At 37.1% G+C, this 23,648-nt stretch overlaps 3 protein-coding genes across 4 annotated transcripts; 2 read left to right on the forward strand and 1 right to left on the reverse strand.

Moving 5' to 3' along the window:
• Nucleotides 1–1,117: 1,117 nt before the first annotated feature.
• LOC140756907 (uncharacterized) lies at nucleotides 1,118–6,864 on the forward strand. Of its 2 annotated transcripts, XM_073092444.1 has the most exons (6): nucleotides 1,118–1,562; nucleotides 2,671–2,706; nucleotides 3,480–3,602; nucleotides 4,041–4,199; nucleotides 4,957–5,029; nucleotides 6,793–6,864. In XM_073092444.1, exons 1-5 carry the CDS (start codon nucleotides 1,496–1,498, stop codon nucleotides 4,989–4,991), a joined length of 420 nt encoding a protein of 139 aa, XP_072948545.1. In that variant the 5' UTR covers nucleotides 1,118–1,495; the 3' UTR covers nucleotides 4,992–5,029; nucleotides 6,793–6,864. The 2 variants fall into 2 exon arrangements, 1 of the variants encoding a protein (XP_072948545.1); XR_012103915.1 differs by lacking the exons at nucleotides 4,957–5,029; nucleotides 6,793–6,864 and adding an exon at nucleotides 4,857–4,882 and having other exon boundaries at nucleotides 1,119–1,562; nucleotides 3,448–3,602.
• A 2,608-nt stretch (nucleotides 6,865–9,472) lies between these two features.
• On the forward strand, nucleotides 9,473–22,455 carry Zip102B (Zinc/iron regulated transporter-related protein 102B). Its single transcript, XM_073092439.1, has 6 exons — nucleotides 9,473–9,750; nucleotides 11,649–11,835; nucleotides 12,634–12,744; nucleotides 15,007–15,145; nucleotides 15,931–16,049; nucleotides 19,662–22,455. Exons 1-6 carry the CDS (start codon nucleotides 9,655–9,657, stop codon nucleotides 19,880–19,882), a joined length of 873 nt encoding a protein of 290 aa, XP_072948540.1. The 5' UTR covers nucleotides 9,473–9,654; the 3' UTR covers nucleotides 19,883–22,455.
• Nucleotides 17,510–18,693, reverse strand: LOC140756807 (neuronal acetylcholine receptor subunit beta-3-like). The gene is made up of 2 exons (XM_073092343.1): nucleotides 17,722–18,693; nucleotides 17,510–17,533 (listed from the first exon to the last, which is right to left on the reverse strand). The coding sequence occupies exons 1-2, from the start codon at nucleotides 18,691–18,693 to the stop codon at nucleotides 17,510–17,512; spliced, it is 996 nt and encodes a 331-aa protein (XP_072948444.1).
• Nucleotides 22,456–23,648: the final 1,193 nt, after the last annotated feature.

Raw genomic sequence — 23,648 nt, forward strand, 5'->3', positions numbered from 1 at the left:
GCCTATTCATTACAATCAAACAAACAAACAAAGTTTTCCTCTATAATATTAGTATAGATGAGCGTGCCATCCACTTAATGGTCAGGCTACTACCGCCCATGGACATCTGTAATCAACCCCAGATAAAATAGTAGTTCTATCTAATGTCGGGCACAGATGCGCCGCTACCCCAGAAGACTATGCCTCGAAAAAGTATGTCTCCCTTACCAAACTCTTAAAACCAGAACACAGCAGCGCTTAACACTGCTGTTATAACAGAAATAGGTGTGGCGGTGGTGCCGCCGGAGTCGAACCACTGAGTTCTACCTACACTGCTAGGTAAAAATATGCTAATAAAAAACTAATAATAGATCTTAAGTATATATATATATTCTCGTGTCACAGTGTTAGTAACCGTACTCCTCCGAAACGACTTTACCGATTTTCACCAAATTTTATATGCATATTCAGTAGGTCTGAGAATCGGCTACTATCTATTTTTCATACCCCTAAGTGATAAGGGTTATTCAACCTTAACATTATTTTATTTATATGGCAACACAACGTTTGCCGAGTCAGCTAGTAATATATATAAACAACTGTTTGTAATAATAATATTATTACGACTTGGCGGAGGCACTGCCGTGCCTCCAGATTATATTTATGGCCTGACAAACTTGTCATCATAATGTTGTTAGGTTGTCAAAATTGCCTAAGAAGTGGGAAAAATTCGAACAGGACTATAAAAAAATTAACCATTATAAACATTTACTATAATTTCGAGTATTATTACTAATGACTAATTATAATCTGAAGATTTATTCACTTTAATATACTCAGCGTAAAACTGATAGTCCGCTCTGAATATAGAAATGAATCGCGTTGCCATAGCAAATTGTATGACTACACATGCTCGCAATAACTTCAGAGCGGACTAGCAGTTTGGCGCGAACTATATCAATTAACTCGTAAGTTCTACTTTAAGGTCGTTATTTTATTAAAATGACGTAAAAAATTTTTTTTTAGTGAAATTGAATATAAAATTGCCAAGTACGATTCGCGTGTGCAGGATTCCGTTGCATCAATTATTCAACTGTCTTCCTAGTGTCTTAGTAATGAAGTAAAGTTCCGTTTTACCCATTGGAAACGGAATAAAAATCGCTTGTGTAGCTGCCAAAAAACCTTTCCGAAAACCACACACAACATGTTGGATTATATATCAGAAACATATGTATTTCGTTGAGGAAATTGCTTCATATATTTATTCATACGTGGTTGTTACCTATATACATATTTACGTGTACATACCGCGAAATACTGTGTATTGTTGTTCGCATAAATATTTGTTTCTCTTAACTGAATATATAATTATTTGTGTTATTTAAAAAGTTGGACAACAGACAAACAATAATTATAACAAGAGCACAGAAGTATTATAAGAATTATATTAATTGTAAATGAAACACTTGTATTTTTATTCTGAGTTACACAACAGGAAGTTTTAATCGAAAACAGAATGACTTCCATAAACTTTTGTGTTATATGTCAATTGTTGCTTCATTTCTTCAACGTGAAAAGTTTCGGTGAGCATTCGTTTTCAGTTTTACGGCACTCTAGACACGGTGGTAGATTTGTGGTTCGACTCCGGCGGCACCACCGCCACACCTATTTCTGCCTCATAACAGCAGTGTTAAGCGCTGCTGTGTTCCGGTTTGAAGGGTGTGTAAGGGAGACATACTTATCCGAGGCGTTCCAGGTTAGTCCTCAGGGGTAGCGGCGCATCTGTGGCCGACCTCAGGTAGGACTATTTAATCCTATCTGGGGATTGTTTACAGATGTCCATGGGCGGCAGTAGTCACTTACCATCAGGTGGATTGCATGCCCGTCTGCTACTCTTATATTATAAAAAAAAAAATCATCGAATTTTTCGGGATGCCGCGACCGATCGACATGATTCAAACACCATTGTATTTGTATGCGGCTAGTTTCGCAGGGGGTCCCATTTCGTGGAAATTTGAAAATGTTCACCAGTTTTAATGGAAAATTAGAAAAACCCGATTTCTTATAATCTTGAATAAATCGAGTATATCTTAACCAATTTCAATTTTCTTTTTTTTCATATGAAACGGTGTTTTATTACGGTGCTTTCCCATACTTTCTTTTTTATGCTCATTATATGTAATCGTGTGACGCATACAGCCAGTGACTATTTAATGGTCACTTATTATTACAAAAATAACAAATCATTAAAATACATACATAACACAAAATAATTAATTAAAATAATACTATGATTAAATTATTTGAATATAACAGGACTCTACCACCTTCAACAATTATATCACTATTAGTCATATATTAGTAAAGATTACTCACTCCTAACAAAAAAAATGTACCCAGTTTTGAGAATTGAAATAGTTGCGTAAAAAAGTTTTGCCACGTCTCCGTGCTAAAATGTCCCTAAAATATTTAAAATAATTATTTATTTATTATGTAAATTACGCAGTATTAGGTATTTATTCGTAAATTTTCTCTAAAAATGTTTTTATTTGTCAAGAATTCAAAAAAAGAACTTACTAATAAGCCATTTGTGGCTTCATTCAATTTCAAGGCAGCGAAGTTTTACTAACTAAGAATCTTTACTAATCTATGCTATTAGTACAGTTTTAAGGAGAATTATTTTCTTTATAGATATTCTACAGTCAGCGCTACCCAACCGGAACCCAGGTAAGAAATCATTTTTTTTTCATTTTTATGTAAAACTAGTAATGCCCGCGGCTTCGTCTGCGTTTTAAAAAAATAACATGCATATAATTGAAAATTTATACCTTCATTGGAATGACAGTTTTTTTTATTCATAATATAGGAGTAGCAAACGAGGATGCACTCCACCTGACGGTAGTTATTGCCGCCCATGTACATCTGTAATCAAGCTTAGATAGGATTAGATATTCCTACCTGAGGTCGACCACAGATGCGCCGCTACTTAGAACTAAGTTGGAACGCCTCGGAAAAATATGTGTCCCTTACCACACTTCAAACCAGAACACAGCAGCGCTTGACGCCACTGTTCATGGGCAGAAACGGGTGCAGCGATATTGCCGTCGGAGTCGAACCACAGAGGTTTTGAAGGTGGTAGAACCCTTTGTGGTTCGACTCCGACGGCACCACTGCCACACCTATTTCTGCCTAATAACAGCAGTGTTAGGCGCTGCTGTGTTCCGGTTTGAAGGGTGTGGTAAGGGAGACAGACTTTTCCGAGGCGTTCCAGCTTAGTCCTCAGGGGTAGCGGCGCATCTGTGGCCGACCTCAGGTAGGAATATTTAATCCTATCTGGGGTTGATTACAGATGTCTACGGGCGGCAGTAGCCACTTACCATCAGGTGGATTGCATGCCCGTCTGCTACTCTTATATTATAAAAAAGTGGGTTCTAAGCTTTTAACTAATTCAACGTTTGCTAATTACAGATAACATAACCGTGACCTTAATATGATTTCAGAGGCCATCTTAGAACCGAGATTCGATAAGATAACTACATATAAAATAGGAGATAGATTCAAATATAACTGTGTTGTGCAGAACGCTACTAAAATAACTACTTATACCTGGTCCGTAACGAAAGGTAAGTAAATAAACTAATTATTATAATAAACTCACGCATCAAAGCGATCAAACTTCAAATATATGCGGATCGTGCTACACATGCACAAAGTCCAGTTGCTAGGAGACCACGACCTGAGTGACAGGTTAAAAAATTTAAACAAATAAGTGTTCAAATGAGCAAAGTCTGTTGAAATATTTAGTTTATGTCTGGCACGGGCCTATACATGAATCAGTGTGATGTGACTTAATACGTGTTGTGGCGACCTCCCGCTACTCGACAAGAGATGGCGCCACGAGTATTCTGAATCACGCTATCGAAGTTTTCTAAGAATCTTGCATATATACAAGCTCCGAACTGAGAATGTCGGAGCACGGCCGCTCCCCGGGCATGATCACCTAGCCCGGCGGGATATCTCCCTTTGTCAAAGTGTGAACTATAAAACCAATTTTGTTTCAGTGAATAAGGACCAAGAAACAATTAATTCATCACAAAACACATCATTATTGGACATAACTTTGGACGAAACTTATCATAAATCTGTAGTACAATGCGATGCCAGTGCTTTATTTGAAACATTTACGAACTACGCATGTGTTTCTACTACGCTGGTTTTAGGTAATATATTTACTTTATCAATTAAATATTAAAAATAACAACCACGCCTTTATAGTTAATTCAACTAAAAAGTAATTGTTGCAATCTAGTAACTTTGCTATGAACTTTCTGTAAGGCGCTCGAACACCGAAATTTCGAAACTGTGATAGATGGATAGGGGGCAGAGGCATAGTAATAGGCTTCCATTTTTACCCTTTATGTACGGAACCCTAAAAATAAAAAAATAAAAAAATTGGTGGCGCGGAATCCTCCGGAATCCTCTGTATGTGACTTGCGCGCTTGGTCAATTATTAAAATCTTTGTAATGTAATTTATTTAAAATTATGCTCCAGTAAGAGTTGGTGATAGCCAACAACTTAAGAAACTCGGCCTCTCGATCGAGGGGTCCGAGGTTCAAATCCCAGGCCTCTAACTTTTCAAAGTTATGTATGTATTAGAAATTAATTATCACTTCCTTAAACGGTGAAGGAAAACATCGTGAGGAAACCTGCATGCCTGAGAAATCTTAAAAAAAAAGTTTTAAAAGGTATATGAAATACGAATTGACCAGCGCGGTGAACTATAGCCTAATCCTTCTCATTCTGTGAGGAGACCCGTGCCCAGCAGTGGGACAGTAATGGGTTGATAATGAAGAGTTGGTGAACCTAATAATTAAAGTTTCAGATGAACGACAGACCAAACCAATATATCTATATATAACTCCTTGTCTGTTATTTCTTACATTAATACCAATTGGTATATATTGGTACACACGTAGACGAGCCCGGAAATCCGAAGACACCGCCGAAATAATAGAAATTGAAAACGAACTATATAACAAAGTGGATCCTGTAAGTATTTTTCTATACTAATATTATTAATATTATAAAGAGGAAAACTTTGTTTGTTTGGTTGTAATGAATAGGCTCAAAAATTACTAGACCGATTTTAAAAATTCTTTCACCATTCGAAAGCTACATTATCCACGAGTAACAAAGGCTATATTTTATATGAAATATATTTGATAAATAGATTTTGAGGCGCAAAGTTTGCCGGGTCAGCTAGTTTTATAATACAGGAAAACAAGCATGCTGTCCTCCTAATGGTATAGTCCGCGTAAAACTGCTAGTCCGCTCTGAATATGGAAATGAATCGCGGCGAACAAATTGTATTACTACACCTGCTCGCAAGAACTTCAGAGCGGACTAGCAGTTTGACGCAGACTAAAAGTGGCTACTGCCACCCATACATCTGTAATCAACACCAGATACCTGATGTCGGTCACAGGTGTGCTACCCCTGTGGACTAAGCTGGAATGCCTCGGAAAAGTATGCCTCCCTTACCACACCCTTCAAACCAGAGCACAGCAGCACTTACCTAACACTGATGCTATGAGGCAGAAATAGGCGTGACGGTGGTACCGTCGAACCACAAAGGATTTAACGACACTGTTGAACTGCTGTGTTCTGGATAGAGTGGTGTCGTAAGACATAGTTATCCGAAGCTTTCCAATTTAGTCCTCAGAGGTAACAGGGTCTGCGCCAAACTTCTAGTCCGCTCTGAAGTTGTTGCGCACAACTACAAGCATATATTCCGTAGCAACGTAAGGGCATAACGTATATAGCTATGTACCCGCGGGCGAGAGCGGGCAGCGGAGGGTGCGGGGAGGGTCTCGCGCTGTGTTCGTCCCACTAATATCTACAATTTGCTATTCGACTCGTTTCTATATTCAGAGCGGATTAGGAGTTTGGCGCGGACTATGTCTGTTGACAACCTGAGGTAGGAATCTAATCTTATCTGCTGATTACAAATGTCCATGGGCGGCAGTAGCCACTTATCATCATGTGAAGTCTTCGATCCCTAATAGGATCGAAGTGTGATGATTGAAGTGTGAAGTGTACGCTAATTTACAAATTCATTCCAGAAAATATATACATATAATACCTTTTTTTTTTTTTTTTTGTTGACGAGGGGGAAACCTTCAAAAGGTAGCCGACGCCATGGGAGTGACGCCGTGTTATGTGGGATTTTTACCGCACTAAAACCCCCCCGGTGGCCGTCCTCAGCGTTTGGTGGAGAACTCCGGGATCTCCAACGGAACACAACCGGAGTCCTCCTAACGCGATGCCCTTCTATCGGGCTCTACCCTGGGGGAGCAATTTACGCTCCTCTCACATCCCATGGTGATTACAGCGATATGCGACCACACAAAACCGCTGTCCTTCCCGGGGTCGCTTGCTGGACGGTTTGAGCTCCCACTCTTGCCGCCCGCAACCCCGGAAGCCCCTTTTAGTCGCCTCTTACGACAGGTAGGGGATACCGTAGCCTTATTCTGGTTCCGGTACTACAGGGACAGTACATATAATACCTACTAGCTGACTTGGCAAACGTTGTGTTACCATATAAATAAAAAAACGTTAAGGAGCCTTATTAACCTTATTACTCAGGAGTATGAAAAATAGATAGTAGCCAATTCTCAGACCTACTGAATATGCATATAAAATTTGGTGAAAATCAGTAAAGCCGTTTCGGAGGAGTACGGTAACTAACATTGTGACACGAGAATTTTATGTTTAAGATAATTATATATATTTAAAAAAAAATCTTTTTTCAGGTTATCTATGCACGATGTTTTAGAAGATAACTTTGATTTTATAAGAAATAATAAAGAATACCACCATTATCATATGGAGTTTTATTTTCTGACCATTTTTAATCCACTGTCCCACTGCTGGGATAGTTAACGCCAATTTATACTGCCTTAATTAGTATTTATTGGCACAGAAATTGATAGAACCCTCTGTGGTTCGACTCCGGCGCCCCCACCACCACATATATTTCCGTTATAAACGCAGTGTTAAGCGCTGATGTGTTCTGGTTTGAAGTGTGGTAAGGAAGACATACTTTTCCGAGGCGTTCCAGCTTAGTCCTCAGGGGTAGCGGCGCATTCGTGGCCGACCACAGGTAAGAATATCTAATCCTATCTGGGGTTGATTACAGATGTCCATACCGCAGTATTCACTTACCATCAGGTGGACTGCATGCTCGTCTGCTACTCCAATATTATAAAAAAGACTTGAGTCCATGTCCATTATTGATTCATAATCAATCAATAAAATTCAATTTCTAATACGAATCTATTGTCCAATTTTGATCTTTGTCAGGCAAAACAATGGATAGATAGTTTATTAATTGATTCTTAATCTAATATATAAAATTCTCGTGTCACAGTTTTCGTTGCCATACTCCTCCGAAACGGCTTGACCGATTTTGATGAAATTTTTTGTGCTTATCCGGTATCTATGAGAATCGGCCAACATCTATTTTTCATCCCCCTAAATGATAAGGGTTGTTCACCCTTAACATTTTTCGGGTCAGCTAGTCTATCTATACAATTCAATTTCTAGTATACATCTACTGTTCAATTTTGATCTTAGTCAGGCAAAACAATGGATAGATAGTTTATTAATAACGGGCGTTAGAACCTCACAGTAAATATAAGAGTAACTCTGAGACCCGAAAAATAATTATTTTGAAAGCATAACTAAATTAATATAGAATTTTAATTGAATAGCAATAATAATAAGTATATAATGTTGAAAATCGTACATATAGGTACATACGTACATTTATATGTTACAAGCTGACCCGGCAAATATTGTGCTGCTATATAAATAAAAAAATGTTAAGGGTGAACAACCCTTATCACCTAGAGGTATGAAAAATAGATAGTAGCCGATTCACAGACCTACTGAATATGCATATAAAATTTGGCGAGAATCGGTAAAGCCGTTTCGGAGGAGAACGGTAACTAACATTGTGACACGAGAGTTTTATATGTAAGATTTTTGATGGCAATGTCCATTAGGATTGGTTAAATTTGTCCCTATGGCCCTCGGACTAGAATAGGGCTACAGTACCCCCTGCCTGTGTAAGATGCGACTAAAAGGGGCTTCCGGGGTTGTAGGCAAGAGTGGGAGCGAACCGTCCAGTAAGTCACCCCGGGAAGGACGGCGGTATATGTGGTCGCATACCGTCGTAAACACCAGACGGTGAGGGAGGAACGAAAAGTGCTTCCCCAGGGCAAAGCCCGATCGTGGCATCGCACTTGGAGAACTCCGGTTGTGTTCCGTCGGAGATCCCGCAGTTCTCCAACAAGCGTTGAGGACGGCCACCGAGGGGTTATAGTGCGGTAAAAATCGGATACCTTCTGAAGGTTTCCTCCTCGTAAAAAAAGGATTGCTTAATTTGTAAAGTGATAAATAAGTAAATTAACAGGTCTTTTAACACACATATACATCTTGAAAAGTGTGCATTTTCGATTTGTTAACTTATTCATGCTTAGTAAGGCATTATTTAATTTAAAATCTCCATTATTCAGAACGATTAAAGGTTATGAATTAAATATTTCAATTCACGTGAAACTACTAAAAAGTTGTTATTGTATAAAGAAATCTATGTGTAACAGTTTCGTTATACTGTTGCAACACTTACGTAAAATATTTCGTGACAAGTTGGCAACACAATTAATAGTGATGTGAAGTCAATAAGACGATGATTCGATTTTTGTATGTTCAGTTATAACTTCGATCATTTTAATTAATGAGAGTGATATTATTTTATTGTCTATTTGTAATTAATATAAAAATACGAGAATAGATATAGATAAGGTATGCAAAAATCAGAATTAATAATAATTATAACAAGCTTTTAGTTATCGAAGATGATGACAGATTTTGGTGACGTAAATTAACCAGAAACTTTACTTAAAATATGTTATATGTATTGATTCAAACTAGTAGTTATAAGAGGTATGGCAGATTTTTACAGTGTGAAACTTAATAATATATTAGGTAATAGTAATCGAGTGCACCAATGACCAAAGGGCTGGCGGTTACGTCCAGCAGAGAATTAGCTTAGCGATTCAGCGTGGTAATGTCGCCAGTGTTTTGGGAACTCTTCCGAAAGACAACAATTTGGACGAAGCTTGTTATATTTAATTATAGTTACTATTTTTATAAAGTTTTTATTTATGTGTATAATATGTATGTATAGTTTAGTTTAGAATGTTCTTTATATATATAAGTTTTACAAAATGTAAATATTTAATATGTATTATCTCAATAAAGTTATTTTCAGTCGAATTTAAGTAATAGTAATTTCATTGTTCAATAATAAGGAAAATATTGAGATACATTCAGTTATAATCCAGATTTAAATTTATATATTATATTTTAATCGATTAAAGTACCGTACGACTCGATTAACATACGTACTACGCACATCCCTACCGATCGAAGTCACTGTTGACAAGTCAATCGAAACATATTGGTTGCTGTGTTGTCAAAAATCACGAAATTACCTGTGTATTATACAAATGAGTTTCAAAATCTTCAACTAAAACTATGCATGAGGTTCCTATAGACCAGTAATTAGAGACCTTTGACTTATTCTGACGTGTTAAAAAAAGTTAACAATGGACGAAACTCTCGTTCTTGTTTTGTTAAGTTTGGTGATGTTAGTCGGTTCCTATGTCGCTGGAAGTATACCTTTAAATGTTTCTATGTCAGAGGTGAGTTATTTAATAATTAAAAGTAATTAAATTAATTATTTATATTTACTTTTATTACGGCTGCATGCACTTAACACCTTTGCCTGATGACCTACTAATTTTGTTTATTAAAAAAATAGAAAGTTCCACCAAATTTTGTATGAAAAAAACTTTTTTATTAAATATTTCGCACTTTACTTTAACATAAGTACCAATAAAATACTATAATACATATTATTATAGAATATCAAATATATAATACATTTTTTCATTTTAATAAAATTACACAAAACTATTCATCTAAATATATTTTTTAAATAATCTTCTAAATCAGTAGAATTTTTATTACTTGGTTGTTTTTCAAGCAGTTAAAATAGTACTTTTCATCATAATTAAGTATTCTTAAGTTTTTAAAATAAAAAGCAATAACTTTGAAGGGCATTACAACCAGTCTGGTTTGCTCGGTAGGTACCAACGTCACACCTATTTCTAGCAAGAAGCTTTTACGCCTTTCAGTGGAAGGGTTTGGATGACTGACTTACATATGAGGACTTTGAAGGTGGTAGAACTCTTGGTTCGACGCCGGCGATACCACCGCCACACCTATTTCTGTCTAAACAGCAGTGTTAGACGCTGCTGTTCCGTTTTGAAGGGTGTGGTAAGGGAGACATACTTTTCCGAGGCATTCCAGCTTAGTCCTCGGGTCGCACCATCTGTGGCCGACCTCAGGTAGGAATATGTAATCCTATCTGGAGTTGATTACAGATGTCCATGGGCAGCAGTAGCCACTTACCATCAGGTGGTCTGCATGCTCGTCTGCTACTCCTATATAATAAAAAAAAATATGGTCACTGTTACCCATGGATTATAACCAACCCCAGATAGAAATAGAAACATACTTGAGGATGGCCACAGATGTATTGTTACACCCGAGTACTAAGCTGAGATGCCTTAGACAAGTATGTTTTCCTTACCATACCTTTAAAACCGGAGCACCTGTGCTGTACTGTTGTAAAGCAGAAATATGTGTGGTGGTGGTATAGTCTGCGCCAAACTGTAGTAGTAGTACTAGTAGTATTAGTACTACTAGGGGAGTAGAAGTTTGGCTCGGACTATACCACCTGATTCGAACAAAGGGTTCTACCATCTTTTGGACTGAATAAATGTGGTTTTTATATATATTTACAGAATATTTTTATCTCTAGTTACATGTCACTTATAATGAAAAACTAAAATATGGTGTCGTAATTTAGTTATTAATTCAAAATTACAATTTTGTTCAGTGAATTTTTTTAGTATGAAATGAACAGTTGGTATGTACGAATGTTGGTATGTGTGTGAGAGTGTTTGCTTATGTACCTGCATATGTATGTCTATTTGTGTAAATGTGTGCGTGCCTGTGTCCATACCTATGTTCGTACCTGCGTATGTGTGCATGCCTGTGTGTGTCTTTATGTGCTGGTATATTTATGAGTATGTGAGTTTGTGTGTGGGTGTGTGTGTGTGCGTGCTTGCCTGAGTGTGACTGCGTACGTGCATGTGTGTGTGTGCCTGTTCTTATGTATACGTGTGCTTGTATACATACGTCATACACATGCACAATGCATGTGTATCACGTATGTGTGAGTCTATCTCCCTCTTTCTTTCTATGTGTTTGTTTATATGTACGTACTTGTGTGCATGTTGTTGTGTGTGAGTGTGTACATATGTGTGTACCTGCCTGTGTGTGACGTGTATGTGACTCTCTTTCTCTATGTATGTGCGTTCGCGTTTGTGTACGTGCTCGTGTGCGTGCCTGCGTGTATGTGTGTGTTCGCGCGTTCGTGTCTGTATGTGTGCTTGCCTGCTTGTCTGTATCTGCACGCGTTTGTGTGTCTAAATTATACCCCCAATCAATCTAATCAAACCCCTATCACCAGGACAAACTCCAAAAGGTGACAGTATTCGGCGCGGGGCTCCTTGTAGGCACGGCGCTAGCAGTCATCATCCCCGAGGGTGTGAGGGCGTTGTTCTCGGAGCGAGCGACCCTGGTCACGAAGGACTACACCCCGGAACCGGCTGTCCATGATGACCTGCACTCCGTTATCGGGATATCACTTGTGCTGGGTTCGTATTATTATTTTTAGGGTTCCTTCCACAAAAGGTAAAAACGAAACCCTGTTATAGTCCGCGTAAAACTGCTAGTCCGCTCTGAATATAGAAATGAATCGCGTCGCCATAGCAAATTGTATGACTACACCTGCTCGCAACAACTTCAGAGCGGTCTAGCAGTTTGGCGCGGAATATACTAAGCCTCCACTGTCCATCTGTCACGGGGCTCTATCTCGGGAACCGTAATAGATAGACACTTGTAACTTTTATAGAGGCATATATAATAGTGGCCCATATAACAACAAATTCTTCTTCTCCATAACGAAACACCTTGTGAAGTGGTGGTAGTTGTATTGACAATCAAAAAGTGCTCTGTAAAGAACCTATTTTGAATTTTAAAAAAGTATTTGATTTGATTTGAAATACTAAAAATAAAAATAAATCTTGAAATAAAATGCTTGTCGCCATAGAAGATACGTTTTCGGTGTTTTTCGCTTTATTTATTGTAAATTTTCACTTTTATGTCAAATTTTTACTTTTATGTCTAAGAATAAATTATTTTGTGGTACGGGTACCCATAATTATTTTTAATACGACCCGCGTTGTGGAGCGGTCACCATACCGGTCTGACGTGCAGAGGGTCCCGGGTTCGATCTCCGGCCAGACGGATTTTAAAGTGTGAATTTAGGTTTCTGGGTCTGGGTGTTTCTGTATTTGTCTCTGTGTGTCCATGACACCCACGATACAGGGAATCCTAGTGTGGAGATGTGTGTGTAGGTTTTTTTAATATGTATTTAAAATTATTTCTTGCAGGTTTCGTTTTCATGCTCCTAGTGGATCAGATGTCCTCAAGGTATAACGACACGGGAAATCCAGTGGAAAAGAACGTCACCGCTACAGTTGGCTTAGTGGTCCATGCGGCGGGTAAGTATTATAATACTATTAAACTTATTTATTTATATTTATATATTTATATTTATATTTTATATATATATATATATAAATCAATTGCTGTTCGTTAGTCTCGCTAAAACTCGAGAACGACTGGACCAATTTGACTAATTTTAGTTTAGAATAATTTGTGGAAGTCCAGGGAAGGTTTAAAAGGTGAGTAAATATGAAATATATTTCATAAATAGATTCTAAGGCGGTACAAAGTTTGCCGGGTCATCTAGTTAGATATAATAATAATAGTTTAAAAACTAGTCTATTATTACTACTGCTACTGTCATCGGTTCTGCATAAGTGTTCAAAATTTTAAATTAATCGGACCGTTAAAAGTCGGTAAAAATCGAGTTCAAAGATTCCGTTACATACATACATGTCAAGCTAATAAAAGCGTGGTAATAATAAAAGATTGAAATTTCGATGCTACAAAACCCTCCTAGCTTCTTACGGAGTGGATTTTTAAAAAGGGCCTTCAGGGCCAAACCGAATATAAAGTAATTCAATTCGGAGTAAAAGCGTGGGGTGCATTTTACTAACTACCCTCTCATAGACAGTTGCCAAAAGAATGATTGTTATATTTAAAACTAGTTTTTTCCCGCGGCTTCGCCCGCGTTTAAAAGAAATTGATGTGACATACTAACATACATAAAACTGAAAATTGGTACCTTTATTGGAATAAAAGTGGCGCCACCTGGCGAACATTGGTCGTACCAACTCTGAAACCTTCGTGGGCTCATGGACAAGAACTTTGCTAAAGATCATCACCTGATCAAATGCATAGTTTACGATTCAATCCCTACTAATATCGATTACAATAATCGACTTTTTCGTCCAAAAGATCGATTCTCCGATTAATCGATCTTAGATCCCTAGTTCCCGTGGGATTTCCGGGATGAAAACTATCCTATGTCCTTTCTCGGGTCTCAGACTATCTTTGTACAAAATTCCATTAAAGTCGGTTCATTAGATTAGGCGTGAAGAAGAGACAGACAGACAGGTTTGAAGGTGGTAGAACCCTTTGTGGTTCGGCTCCGGCGGCACCACCGCCGCACCTATTTGTACCTTATAACAGCAGTGTTATGCGCTGCTGTGTTCCGTTTTGAAGGGTGTGGTAAGGGAGACAGACTTTTCCGAGGCGTTCCAGCTAAGTCCTCAGGGGCAGCGGCGCATCTGTGGCCGACCTCAGGTAGGAATATCTAATCCTATCTGGGGTTGATTACAGATGTCCATAGGCGGTAGTAGCTACTTACCATCAAGTAGACTGCATGCTCGTCTGCTACTCTTGTATTATAAAAAAAAGACAGACAGACAGAGTTACTTTCGGATTTATAATATTAGTAAGGATGTTTAAATTAAGCCTCCGTGAACAAGCGTGTTTAAAATAGAGGAGTGCAAAGCCTCTATTATCAAAAATTACATATATTTGTAATACATTTCGTTACACTAACTATGTAGCAAGTTACACTTATCAGTTACATGTAATATAGAAGTCGTAAAATGACGAAACAATAAATTTACGATAACAATTTCCTTATAATAATATGTAGTTTTATAAAATACGTGGTAGATTTATTTTTACAGAAATATTCCATTTAAAAATATAAACAGTAGCTTAGTGGTTAAGAAACTCGGCCTCTTGATCGAGGGGTCCGAGGTTCAGACCCAGGCACGCCTCTGATTTTTCAAAGTTATGTGCGTATTACAAATTAATTATAACTTGTTTAAACGGTGAACGATAATAAAATGAGGAAAACCTACAAAAAGTAGTTTTAACCAATACCAATACGCACATGGCCAGCGCGGTGGACTATGGCCTAATCCTTCTCATTCTGAGAGGAGACCCGTGCCCAGTGGGACAGTAATGGGTCGATGATGATGATGACCATTTTTAGCTATGAACGTTTTGGAAGGTGGTAGAACCGTTTGTGGGTCGACTCCGGCGGCATCACCTCTACACCTATTTCTGCCTAATAACAGCAGTGTTAGGCGCTGCTGTGTTCCGGTTTGAAGGGTGTGGTAAGGGAGACAGACTTTTCCGAGGCGTTCCAGCTTAGTCCTCAGGGGTAGTGGCGCATCTGTAGCGGACTTCAATAGTACCTATATCTAATCCTATCTGGGGTTGATTACAGATGTCAACGGCGGTAGCCTTACCATCAGGTGGACATGCTCGTCTGCTACTCCTATATTATAAAAAATAATCTTTACCCTGTTTGCCTAATATAATGTGGTGTGTTCCAGCTGACGGCATAGCCCTGGGTGCAGCAGCCACTACTTCTCATGCTGATGTGGAACTGATAGTCTTCCTGGCGATCATGCTGCATAAGGCACCGGCTGCGTTTGGCCTGGTCACCTTCCTGATGCACGCTGGGCTAGAAAGGTACGTTTGTAGGTTTTTTTCATTTGTCCCTGTAGTTCCGGGACCAGAATAGGGCTACGGTATCCCCTGCCTGTCGTATGAGGCGACTAAAATGGCTCTTCCGGGGTTGCGGGCAAGAGTGGGAGCTCGAACCGTCCAGCAAGCGACCCCGGGAAGGACGACGGTATGTGTGTAGTCGCAAGAAAAAGGTTTGGAAAATTTACGGCTGATAATGACATACTGTTTTAATAACTTGTGCGACGACATTACTGAGTGAGCGATTGGAAATATAGAGAGGCAACTTTAGCATTAAGATAGATTAGGTTTTTCTAATTAAATTGGTTAGGATAGGTTGGAACATATAAGACAATATAAAACTAAGCGAGCATAGCGCGGTAGCGCCCAGCGAGCACAGTAGAAAATAATTTACGATAATTCGGACCTAAACTATTTGATTCCTAGTCACTGTAATACAACAACCAAGTAGACGTTGGTACAACATAATTCATCATTAATAATGTCAGTTAATCTTAAGATTTACCGTACTTCGGGATTTTACAATAACATATTTGTTAATTTGACTAACTTTAACACGCTCTTATATATATCAGCCGGATAAAGTGATTAATTTATTAGTTATTATACATATTAACCATTCATTACGTTTAATAGCTATTTGATCACTTTGACTGTAACATATATACAACATGTTGAGAAAACTTCGATAGCGTGATTCAGAAACATGTGGCGCCATCTGTCGACGAGCGGGAAGTACTACATACTAACATTCTGAATGTTTGTTACAGGAACAGAATAAGGAAACATCTGTTGATATTCTCGTGCGCCGCTCCCCTGCTCTCACTATTAACTTATTTTGGTATTGGTAACGAGAGCAAACAGACTTTGAGCGACTTCAATGCTACTGGTGAGTTGAAATAACTTTAATTTTGGAGGGGAAAAGGGAAGAGGGGGTTTTTTAAGATTTTTTTAAAGAAAAAAAAGGTTAAGTTTTAAAGTAGAATCTAATAAGGTAGGAAGGTAGGTAGAAGGTAGAATACCTTACAAATTCAGTATATGTAACTACTGGTTAGTTGAAATAACTTAAATTTTAGAAAGGTAGAGGGGGGAGGGGAAATTTTTAAGTTTATTTTTTTTAAGAAAAAGGGTTAATTTTTAAGGTAGAATCGTAATATAGGTATTGGTGTGTTGAAATAACTCTTTTGGAGGGTAGAGGGGGGAGGGTGAATTTTAAAGGTTTTTTTATAAGAAACTTTTAAAAGATTACCTCTTTAAGGTAGAATCTTAATATAGCTATTGTTATATATAGCTATTATTTAAAAAAACCTTTATTTTGGAGGGGAAGAGGACGGAAGGAAATTTTAAAGATTGTTTAAAGAAAAAAGATACACAATTTGACAATTTCAATTACAGCAAAAAATTTATACATTTTTAACGTACGAATTTTAATATAATAAGTACACAAATAATTGAATTAAAAGCATATTTAGTAGGTGGTAGAACCCGTTTTGGTTCAACTAACGGCACCACCGTCACACTTATTTCAGTAATAGTGTAGCGCTGCTGTGTTCTGGTTTGAAGTGGTAAAAGACATACTTTTCCGAGGCGTTCCAGCTTAGTCCTCAGTAGCAGCGTATCTCTGCCGAGCTCAGGTAGGAATCTGATCTTATCTGGGGTTGTATCACCGAGGTGTTCCAGCTTAGTGCTTAATAGTGGTGCATCTGTGGTACCTCAGGTAGGAATCTAATCTTATCTGGGGTTGATTACAGATGATCATGGGCAGAAAAGATAAAGTTGCTTTTCGGTGGGAAGGTATAGATGTTTACTTATATATGAGGCTACCTTAGCCCTCAGGAGTGGCAAAGCTGATCGGTTTCAGGTAGAACATGGTCTATATGGAGTTGGTTACAGATGTCCAGAGTGTCTTACCATCAGGTGGACTGCATGATCATCATCATCATCAACCCATTACTGTCCCATTGCTGGGCACGGGTCTCCTCTCAGAGTGAGAAGGATTATATAGGAAGGTCATAGTCCACCGCGCTGGACAAGTGCGAATTGGTAGACTTCACATACCTTTGAGTTTTTTTTTTATAAATCTCTCAGGTATGCAGGTTTCCTCACGATGTTTTCCTTCACCGTTTAGCAAGTGATAATTAATTTCTAATACGCACATAACTTTTAAAATCAGAGGTGCGTGCCTGGGATTTGAACCTCGGACCCCTCGATCTAGAGGCCGAGTTTCTTAACCACTAGGCTATCACTGGGCATGAACAGTTGCTACTTAAAAAAAGACTTCAAAATTTCCAAAATTTATTATATAATTTCATGAAATTTCAAAAAGAATCATAGTCAAATGGTAATTCTCTAGGAACGTGAGTGAAGTAAACGCTTAAATAGACAATTATTGATATTATAATAGTAATAGTATTAATAATATCAACAAAATAACACCAAATTTCAGTATTTTCATTATTTTCAATACCTTCAGAAGTTGCATATAATGGTATAATTATATATTTAATCGGAGTTTTTTTGACAAAATCATTGATTATAACCACAAATTGAAATGGTTGTACCTTTCGTTTCCGCAAAAGATTTAAAAAGAAACTCGAAACTATTGCGATTGTCGTAAAAATCGCAGATCCGCTAACAAAACGCAGAATCGTCGGCGTAGTCGCACCGCTCTTCGGTATCAATTCGTTCATTTCTCGTAGGAAGAAAAAATGGCCGATCAAACTTAAAATCTGTATAGGTATACGAGTTTGGCCCAAAAATAAAGATGTTATCGTCAGTACTGATAATACCAATGCAGGGATAGTCGTAACAGCGGCCAAACCGACCCCTTGTCTTTCGACCACAAACGATAAAAATATCTGAGTTTCCGACGTAAGATTTTCGGCTTTTTCGAAATCGATTATATTCCATCCCGGCCCATACTCCGCTGCTAACATCGATATCCCTCTTGTGGAATTAAACGTGAAAATCACTGGGTTCTTATGATCATGGGCCTTAAATTTGAACGAACAAGTCTGCGTGTCGAATGGCCATCTTGTAAGATTGGAGCTGCACTCGTTTTCGGCCAACAGTCGTCCCAAGCAAGATATATGTCCAGTATTAGTTACCGAACACATCATTGTAGGCGTCATGCTGTCGTATTCATCGTAACCGAACGGATTGTACACGTTCAAACGCGGTAACCATACGTAAAAGCTATTAAATATAGTTTCGGTCAAACCGCCGTATTCTGCGGGATTCCATTTATATCTGTCGTCGTCCCAACTGAAGAAAACCCAGCTGTTTATACTAAACACAGTTTCTTGGTCGTCGAAAAAGAAGCTCTTTAACATAAAACGTATTAAAACAGTCGTTGTGTTCTTAGGCGGCTTCGACAGATTGTTGTTGCGTAGCAAGTCGCGATGCAACACCCATTCTCGGTTGGATTCCCGTGACCCGTCGTCCAATGAACACTTTTCGCTCGAAACAACAAATTTGTTTGTTAACAACAAACTTGACAACAAAAGACTTAACAATATCATTGTTGGCGACATACTAATTAATAATGTTGTGTTTGTTCATTGTAATCGTAAACCAACGACGCCCCTCTTCTAATCTTTTGTATAAATTACAATTACGCAGTGTCAAATTTATCTATACTAATATTATAAAGAGGAAAACTTTGTTTGTTTGTTTGATTGTAATGAATAGGCTCAAAAACTACTGGACCGATTTTAAAAATTCTTTCACCATTCGAAAGCTATATTATCCACGAGTAACATAGGCTATATTTTATATGAAATATATTTGATAAATAGATTTTGAGGCGGTACAAGGTTTGCCGGGTCAGCTAGTATTTTATACAGTAGTTTTGTCCGTGATCTGTGTGTCATTTGTTTTAAATTTAGAGACTGCTATTTTTTTAAAATATAATAGTGACACGTGCATGCAGTCCACCTGATGGTAAGTGGCTACTGCCGCCCATGGACATCTGTAATCAACTACAGATAAGAATAGATTCTTAACTTAGTTCGGCTACAGATGCGTTGCGATTTCTGAGGACTAAGCTGGAACGCGTCGGAAAAGTATGTCTCCCTTACCACACTTCAAACCAGAACACAGCAGCGCTTAACACTGCTGTTATAGCGGAAATAGGTGTGACGGTGATGCCTTCGGAGTCGAACCACAGAGGGTTCTACCACCGTCTAAACATACTTTTAATTAAATAATTTGAATTATGTTATATATAACTAGCTGACCAGGCAAACGTTGTGTTGCCATATAAATAAAAAAAAAAGTTAAGGGTGAACAACCCTTATCACTTTGGGGTTGAAAAATAGATAGTAGCCGATTCTCAGACCTACTAAATATGCATATAAAATTTGGTGAAAATCGTTAAAGCCGTTTTGGAGGAGTACGGTAAATTACATTGTGACACGAGAATTTTATATATAAGACAATTATAGCAGTTGTTATATTTTAAACAGTTATATTCTATAGTAACTGTTATTATTTCTTCCAGGTATTGCGATGCTGTTTTCGGCGGGAACATTCTTGTACGTAGCAACAGTTCACGTATTACCCGAACTCACACATACACACTCCCATACACACACACTACTGCCGATGCAAGATGGCGTCCCCGCCAAAAAGGGCTTTGGGGGTCTCCAACTCTGCGAGGTGATAATATTAGCCGTTGGTGCTATGTTACCCGTTTTATTAACTATGGGCCATGAACATTAGTTAAACGTTAAGTTATAACGTTAACGGTTAAAATTAGCGTTATATATTACAACGGCGTATTTTATAACGTTATACATGCTATTGCTAAATAACGGTCACTGTTATAACGTTATATCGAATAACGTTTTACGTTATAACGTTATAATATATGCCATTAGACGCAAATAACGTCGTATGTTATAACGTTATATTGCACGACGTTATAACGTCATGAAATGCTTACATGTTTTACATAAATGAAACAACTAAATTAGAACAATTATTTTAAATTACTGTGTTATAATATAATATGTAAAGCAGCTATATTCATGTAAAGTGTTCCAATTTCATTTTCCGAGATTGTATTATAAAACAACGGGAGCAGTTTTTATAGTTTCGTAGCCAAAGGGTAAAAACGAAATCCTATTTCTAAATTTCCGCCGTCTGTACGTCTGTCATAGGACTCTATCTCATGAATCGTAATAGATAGACACCTAAATTTTTTTACAAAATTTGTATAACTATGGCCAAAATACTAAAAATAAAAAGAAATATCTCTTAAAGCGGCCACAGTGACTCTGTAAAATTTCAAGTATCTATTTATTATGATTTAAGATATAGAGGGTCAGACGGATAGACAGCGGACGCTTAGTAATAGTGTTCCGTTTTTGCTCTTTCAGTACAGAACCCTGTAAATTATATTTTAAATGATTCAAGTAACACACATGCAGGATAAGCGCCCACTATTAATAATTAATCCAATGTTTTGCCTGCCAAAGTTCAACATTTGACAATTATTTCATACTAGAAATTGTCAATTTTTTGTCCTTTGGTAGATAAAGATTGAGTGTTAAAAACGTGTATAGGTCTAAACACAGGCATATATACCTGCGTGACAAAATTCCCAAAATGCTTATAACATAAATTGGTCAAAAGGAATGGATTTTTAGTATTCCGAACTTAAAAGACATATTTTATGATCTGTTATATAAATTTTATATAAATAAGAATAGTTCTGAAAATATATCAATATTGATCTTTTATTACGTTGCAATAATTTAAAACAGAAAAAAATGGATTTCATAAATAGGATATGGATTTTATAAATCATTTTTTGGGAAACACTATGTTATTTTTTTTTGTTTTGATTCAATGTATGGTTCCAGTGTAACTGAATTTTAACGAAATTTTAAATTTGTAGAATAACACTACTAAAAATTTTGTATGACATCAAAAAATCTCCAATATATGTATGGTAGCTTAAAATATAAGTGGAGAAGTGGAAGCGCTGTATCTACTAAATATTTATATGTAATTACTACCTATATGTTATAACAGCAGTGTAGCGCTGCTGTGTTCTGGTTTGAAGTGTGGTAAGACAAATGTACTGATATCAAGAATTTTAACAAATTAATTTAAGGTGCAACGCACTGTTGATTACAACATGAGATTTTAGTCCTATAATAGTAGATTTTTAGTGGAAATCTTACTTAGGGTGGTACTCCACTCATCAAATACCTTTATTCAATTTTAATATCCAACATTTGATCAAATTTTTTGTCAAATATCGTTGTCCGAGATGTCTTTATAATTTGCTTAGTTGAGAAAAACATATATACGGTCGAATTGAGAAAGCTCATCTTTTTTTGAAGTCGGTTAAAAATGGAACAACGTGGAGCGACTGTTTTTAGCGATTGTTTCTAGTTCGAAAAATCTTTGATCAAATATCGGTGTTGCTAGTATTTACTAGTTGGTTGAACATATCTAATTTATTTGATCAAATGTACATTGGACAAAGATATTTGACGAGTTATAGCCGAGTTTCTAAACCATTAGGCTTTAGAAACTTGGCCTCTCGAACGAGGCGCCCGACGCTCAAATCCTAGGCAACGCACCTCTGATTTTTCAAAGTAATGTACGTATTAGAAATTATCACTTGCTTAAGACGGCGAAGGAAAACATTATGAGGAAACCTGCACACCTGAGGGATTTATATAAAAAAATCTCAAAGGTATGTGAAGTCTACCAATACGCACTTGGCCAGCGCGGTGGACTATGGCCTAATCCTTCTCATTCTGAGAGGAGACCCTTGGAGTGGAATATCACTTAGTCCTCAGGAGTGGCAAAGCATCTGTGATCGGCTTGAGGTAGAACCTGCTCTATATGGAGTCGGTTACAGATGACCATAGCAGTTGACTTACCATCAGGACTGTAATACGTTTTCATGTAGTATCTTTGTATGTATGTGTGCATAATAATGTATTTTGTATATATCTGCATAGACATAATATATAGTACACTGTGTATTGTTAGAAATATGTATATTTAAATAAATTATAGACGTTATATACATAAATATAATTGATATAAATGGTAGAGCTAGTGATGTAAAGTATAATAATACATTAATAATATGTATAAATTTTGGCCTAATATTTTTAATTTTTGTATTATGTTCTATACATATTATAGACGAAAACTATCGACAGGTAAGCTATTTGCTTTTTGTATCAAATTAACTGTAAACTGTATTGTTACATTATACACAGAAATGGAATAAATATATATTTCGTTTTTTATTAAACATATAACATAATATATAACGTTAAATATCGTTATATTATATTATCATAATGTAGCTAGCGTTATATATGTACTATTTATTGCCTACTAGAGTTTGAAATTTGACTATTATTTTCTAGAAAAAACGTGAAATTTCGAACTGTTTTAGGCAAAAATCAATTAAATATTATTTTAACTCAAGAACGTTACTATTTGTTGTGTCGTGAACAACTTTTGTCAAAAATTCTTACAGATATTCGTAAATCACGTTATATTTCATGCAAATGTCTTTTTTGTTCTGTATTTTAGTAATTACGTTCAATATATACTATAATTTAATGAGTTTATAAATAAAAAATACATACATGTATATTTTGTAGTATTAAAATGATTTTTTAGAATATTTTACAAACGGACAAATGTGATGTGACTATTTTATATTTAAAATCGATTTCGGCCTAGTAACTGTATTCGCCTAAGTTTTAATACGAAAAACATTTTCGAATATTATCGTAAATTTGTCAAAATAGCAACTTGTCATATAATGCCGCGGCAAACGGGTGGATAGAACGTTTGAATAGTTTCGTATAGGTTTGCAAGTGCTTGTAGCCGATCTAATGGAGTGGCAGTTTATATTAAATTTATATTTTGTTTATATATGTCTAAATATAAGCTATTTGGACAGCTTTAGCCCGAAAACTATTTTCGTATTAAGCTCGTACTAAGACGTGTTTCTTGTCGCGCGTAGTTCTCACACACGCACGTCTCACTCGCATGCTAATTCGCTGTAGTCTCTTTACGAACCCTCGCGTGACACGATAGGATGCAAGTGGCTTTTAATGGCGGTAAACTCCTATATGGTCTATGGAGCTCTACCATTACATGAAGGTGGTAGAACCCCTTGTGGTTCGACTCTAGCGCTACCACCGCCACATCTACTTCTACCTAATAATGGCAGTGTTAAGCGCTGCTGTGTGCCGGTTTGAAGGGTGTGTTAAGGGAGACATATTTTACCGAGGAGTTCCAGATTAGTCCTCAGGAGAAAACGCATCTGAAGCCAACCTCGGGTAACTCTAACTTTATCTAGGTTGATTACAGATGTTCATAGGCGGTAGTAGAAAAATACCATCAGGGGGACTGCATGCTCGCTTGCTAAATGATTATGATGCATGTGACACATTTATGTGCAAACACTATACACACGCGACAGGAAAACGGCCTTAAG

This window comes from Epargyreus clarus, unplaced genomic scaffold (genome assembly GCF_041222505.1).
Source record: "Epargyreus clarus isolate Ecla_fem2 unplaced genomic scaffold, WU_Ecla_fem_2.2 ptg000036l, whole genome shotgun sequence".
Taxonomy (NCBI): Eukaryota; Metazoa; Arthropoda; class Insecta; order Lepidoptera; family Hesperiidae; genus Epargyreus; species Epargyreus clarus.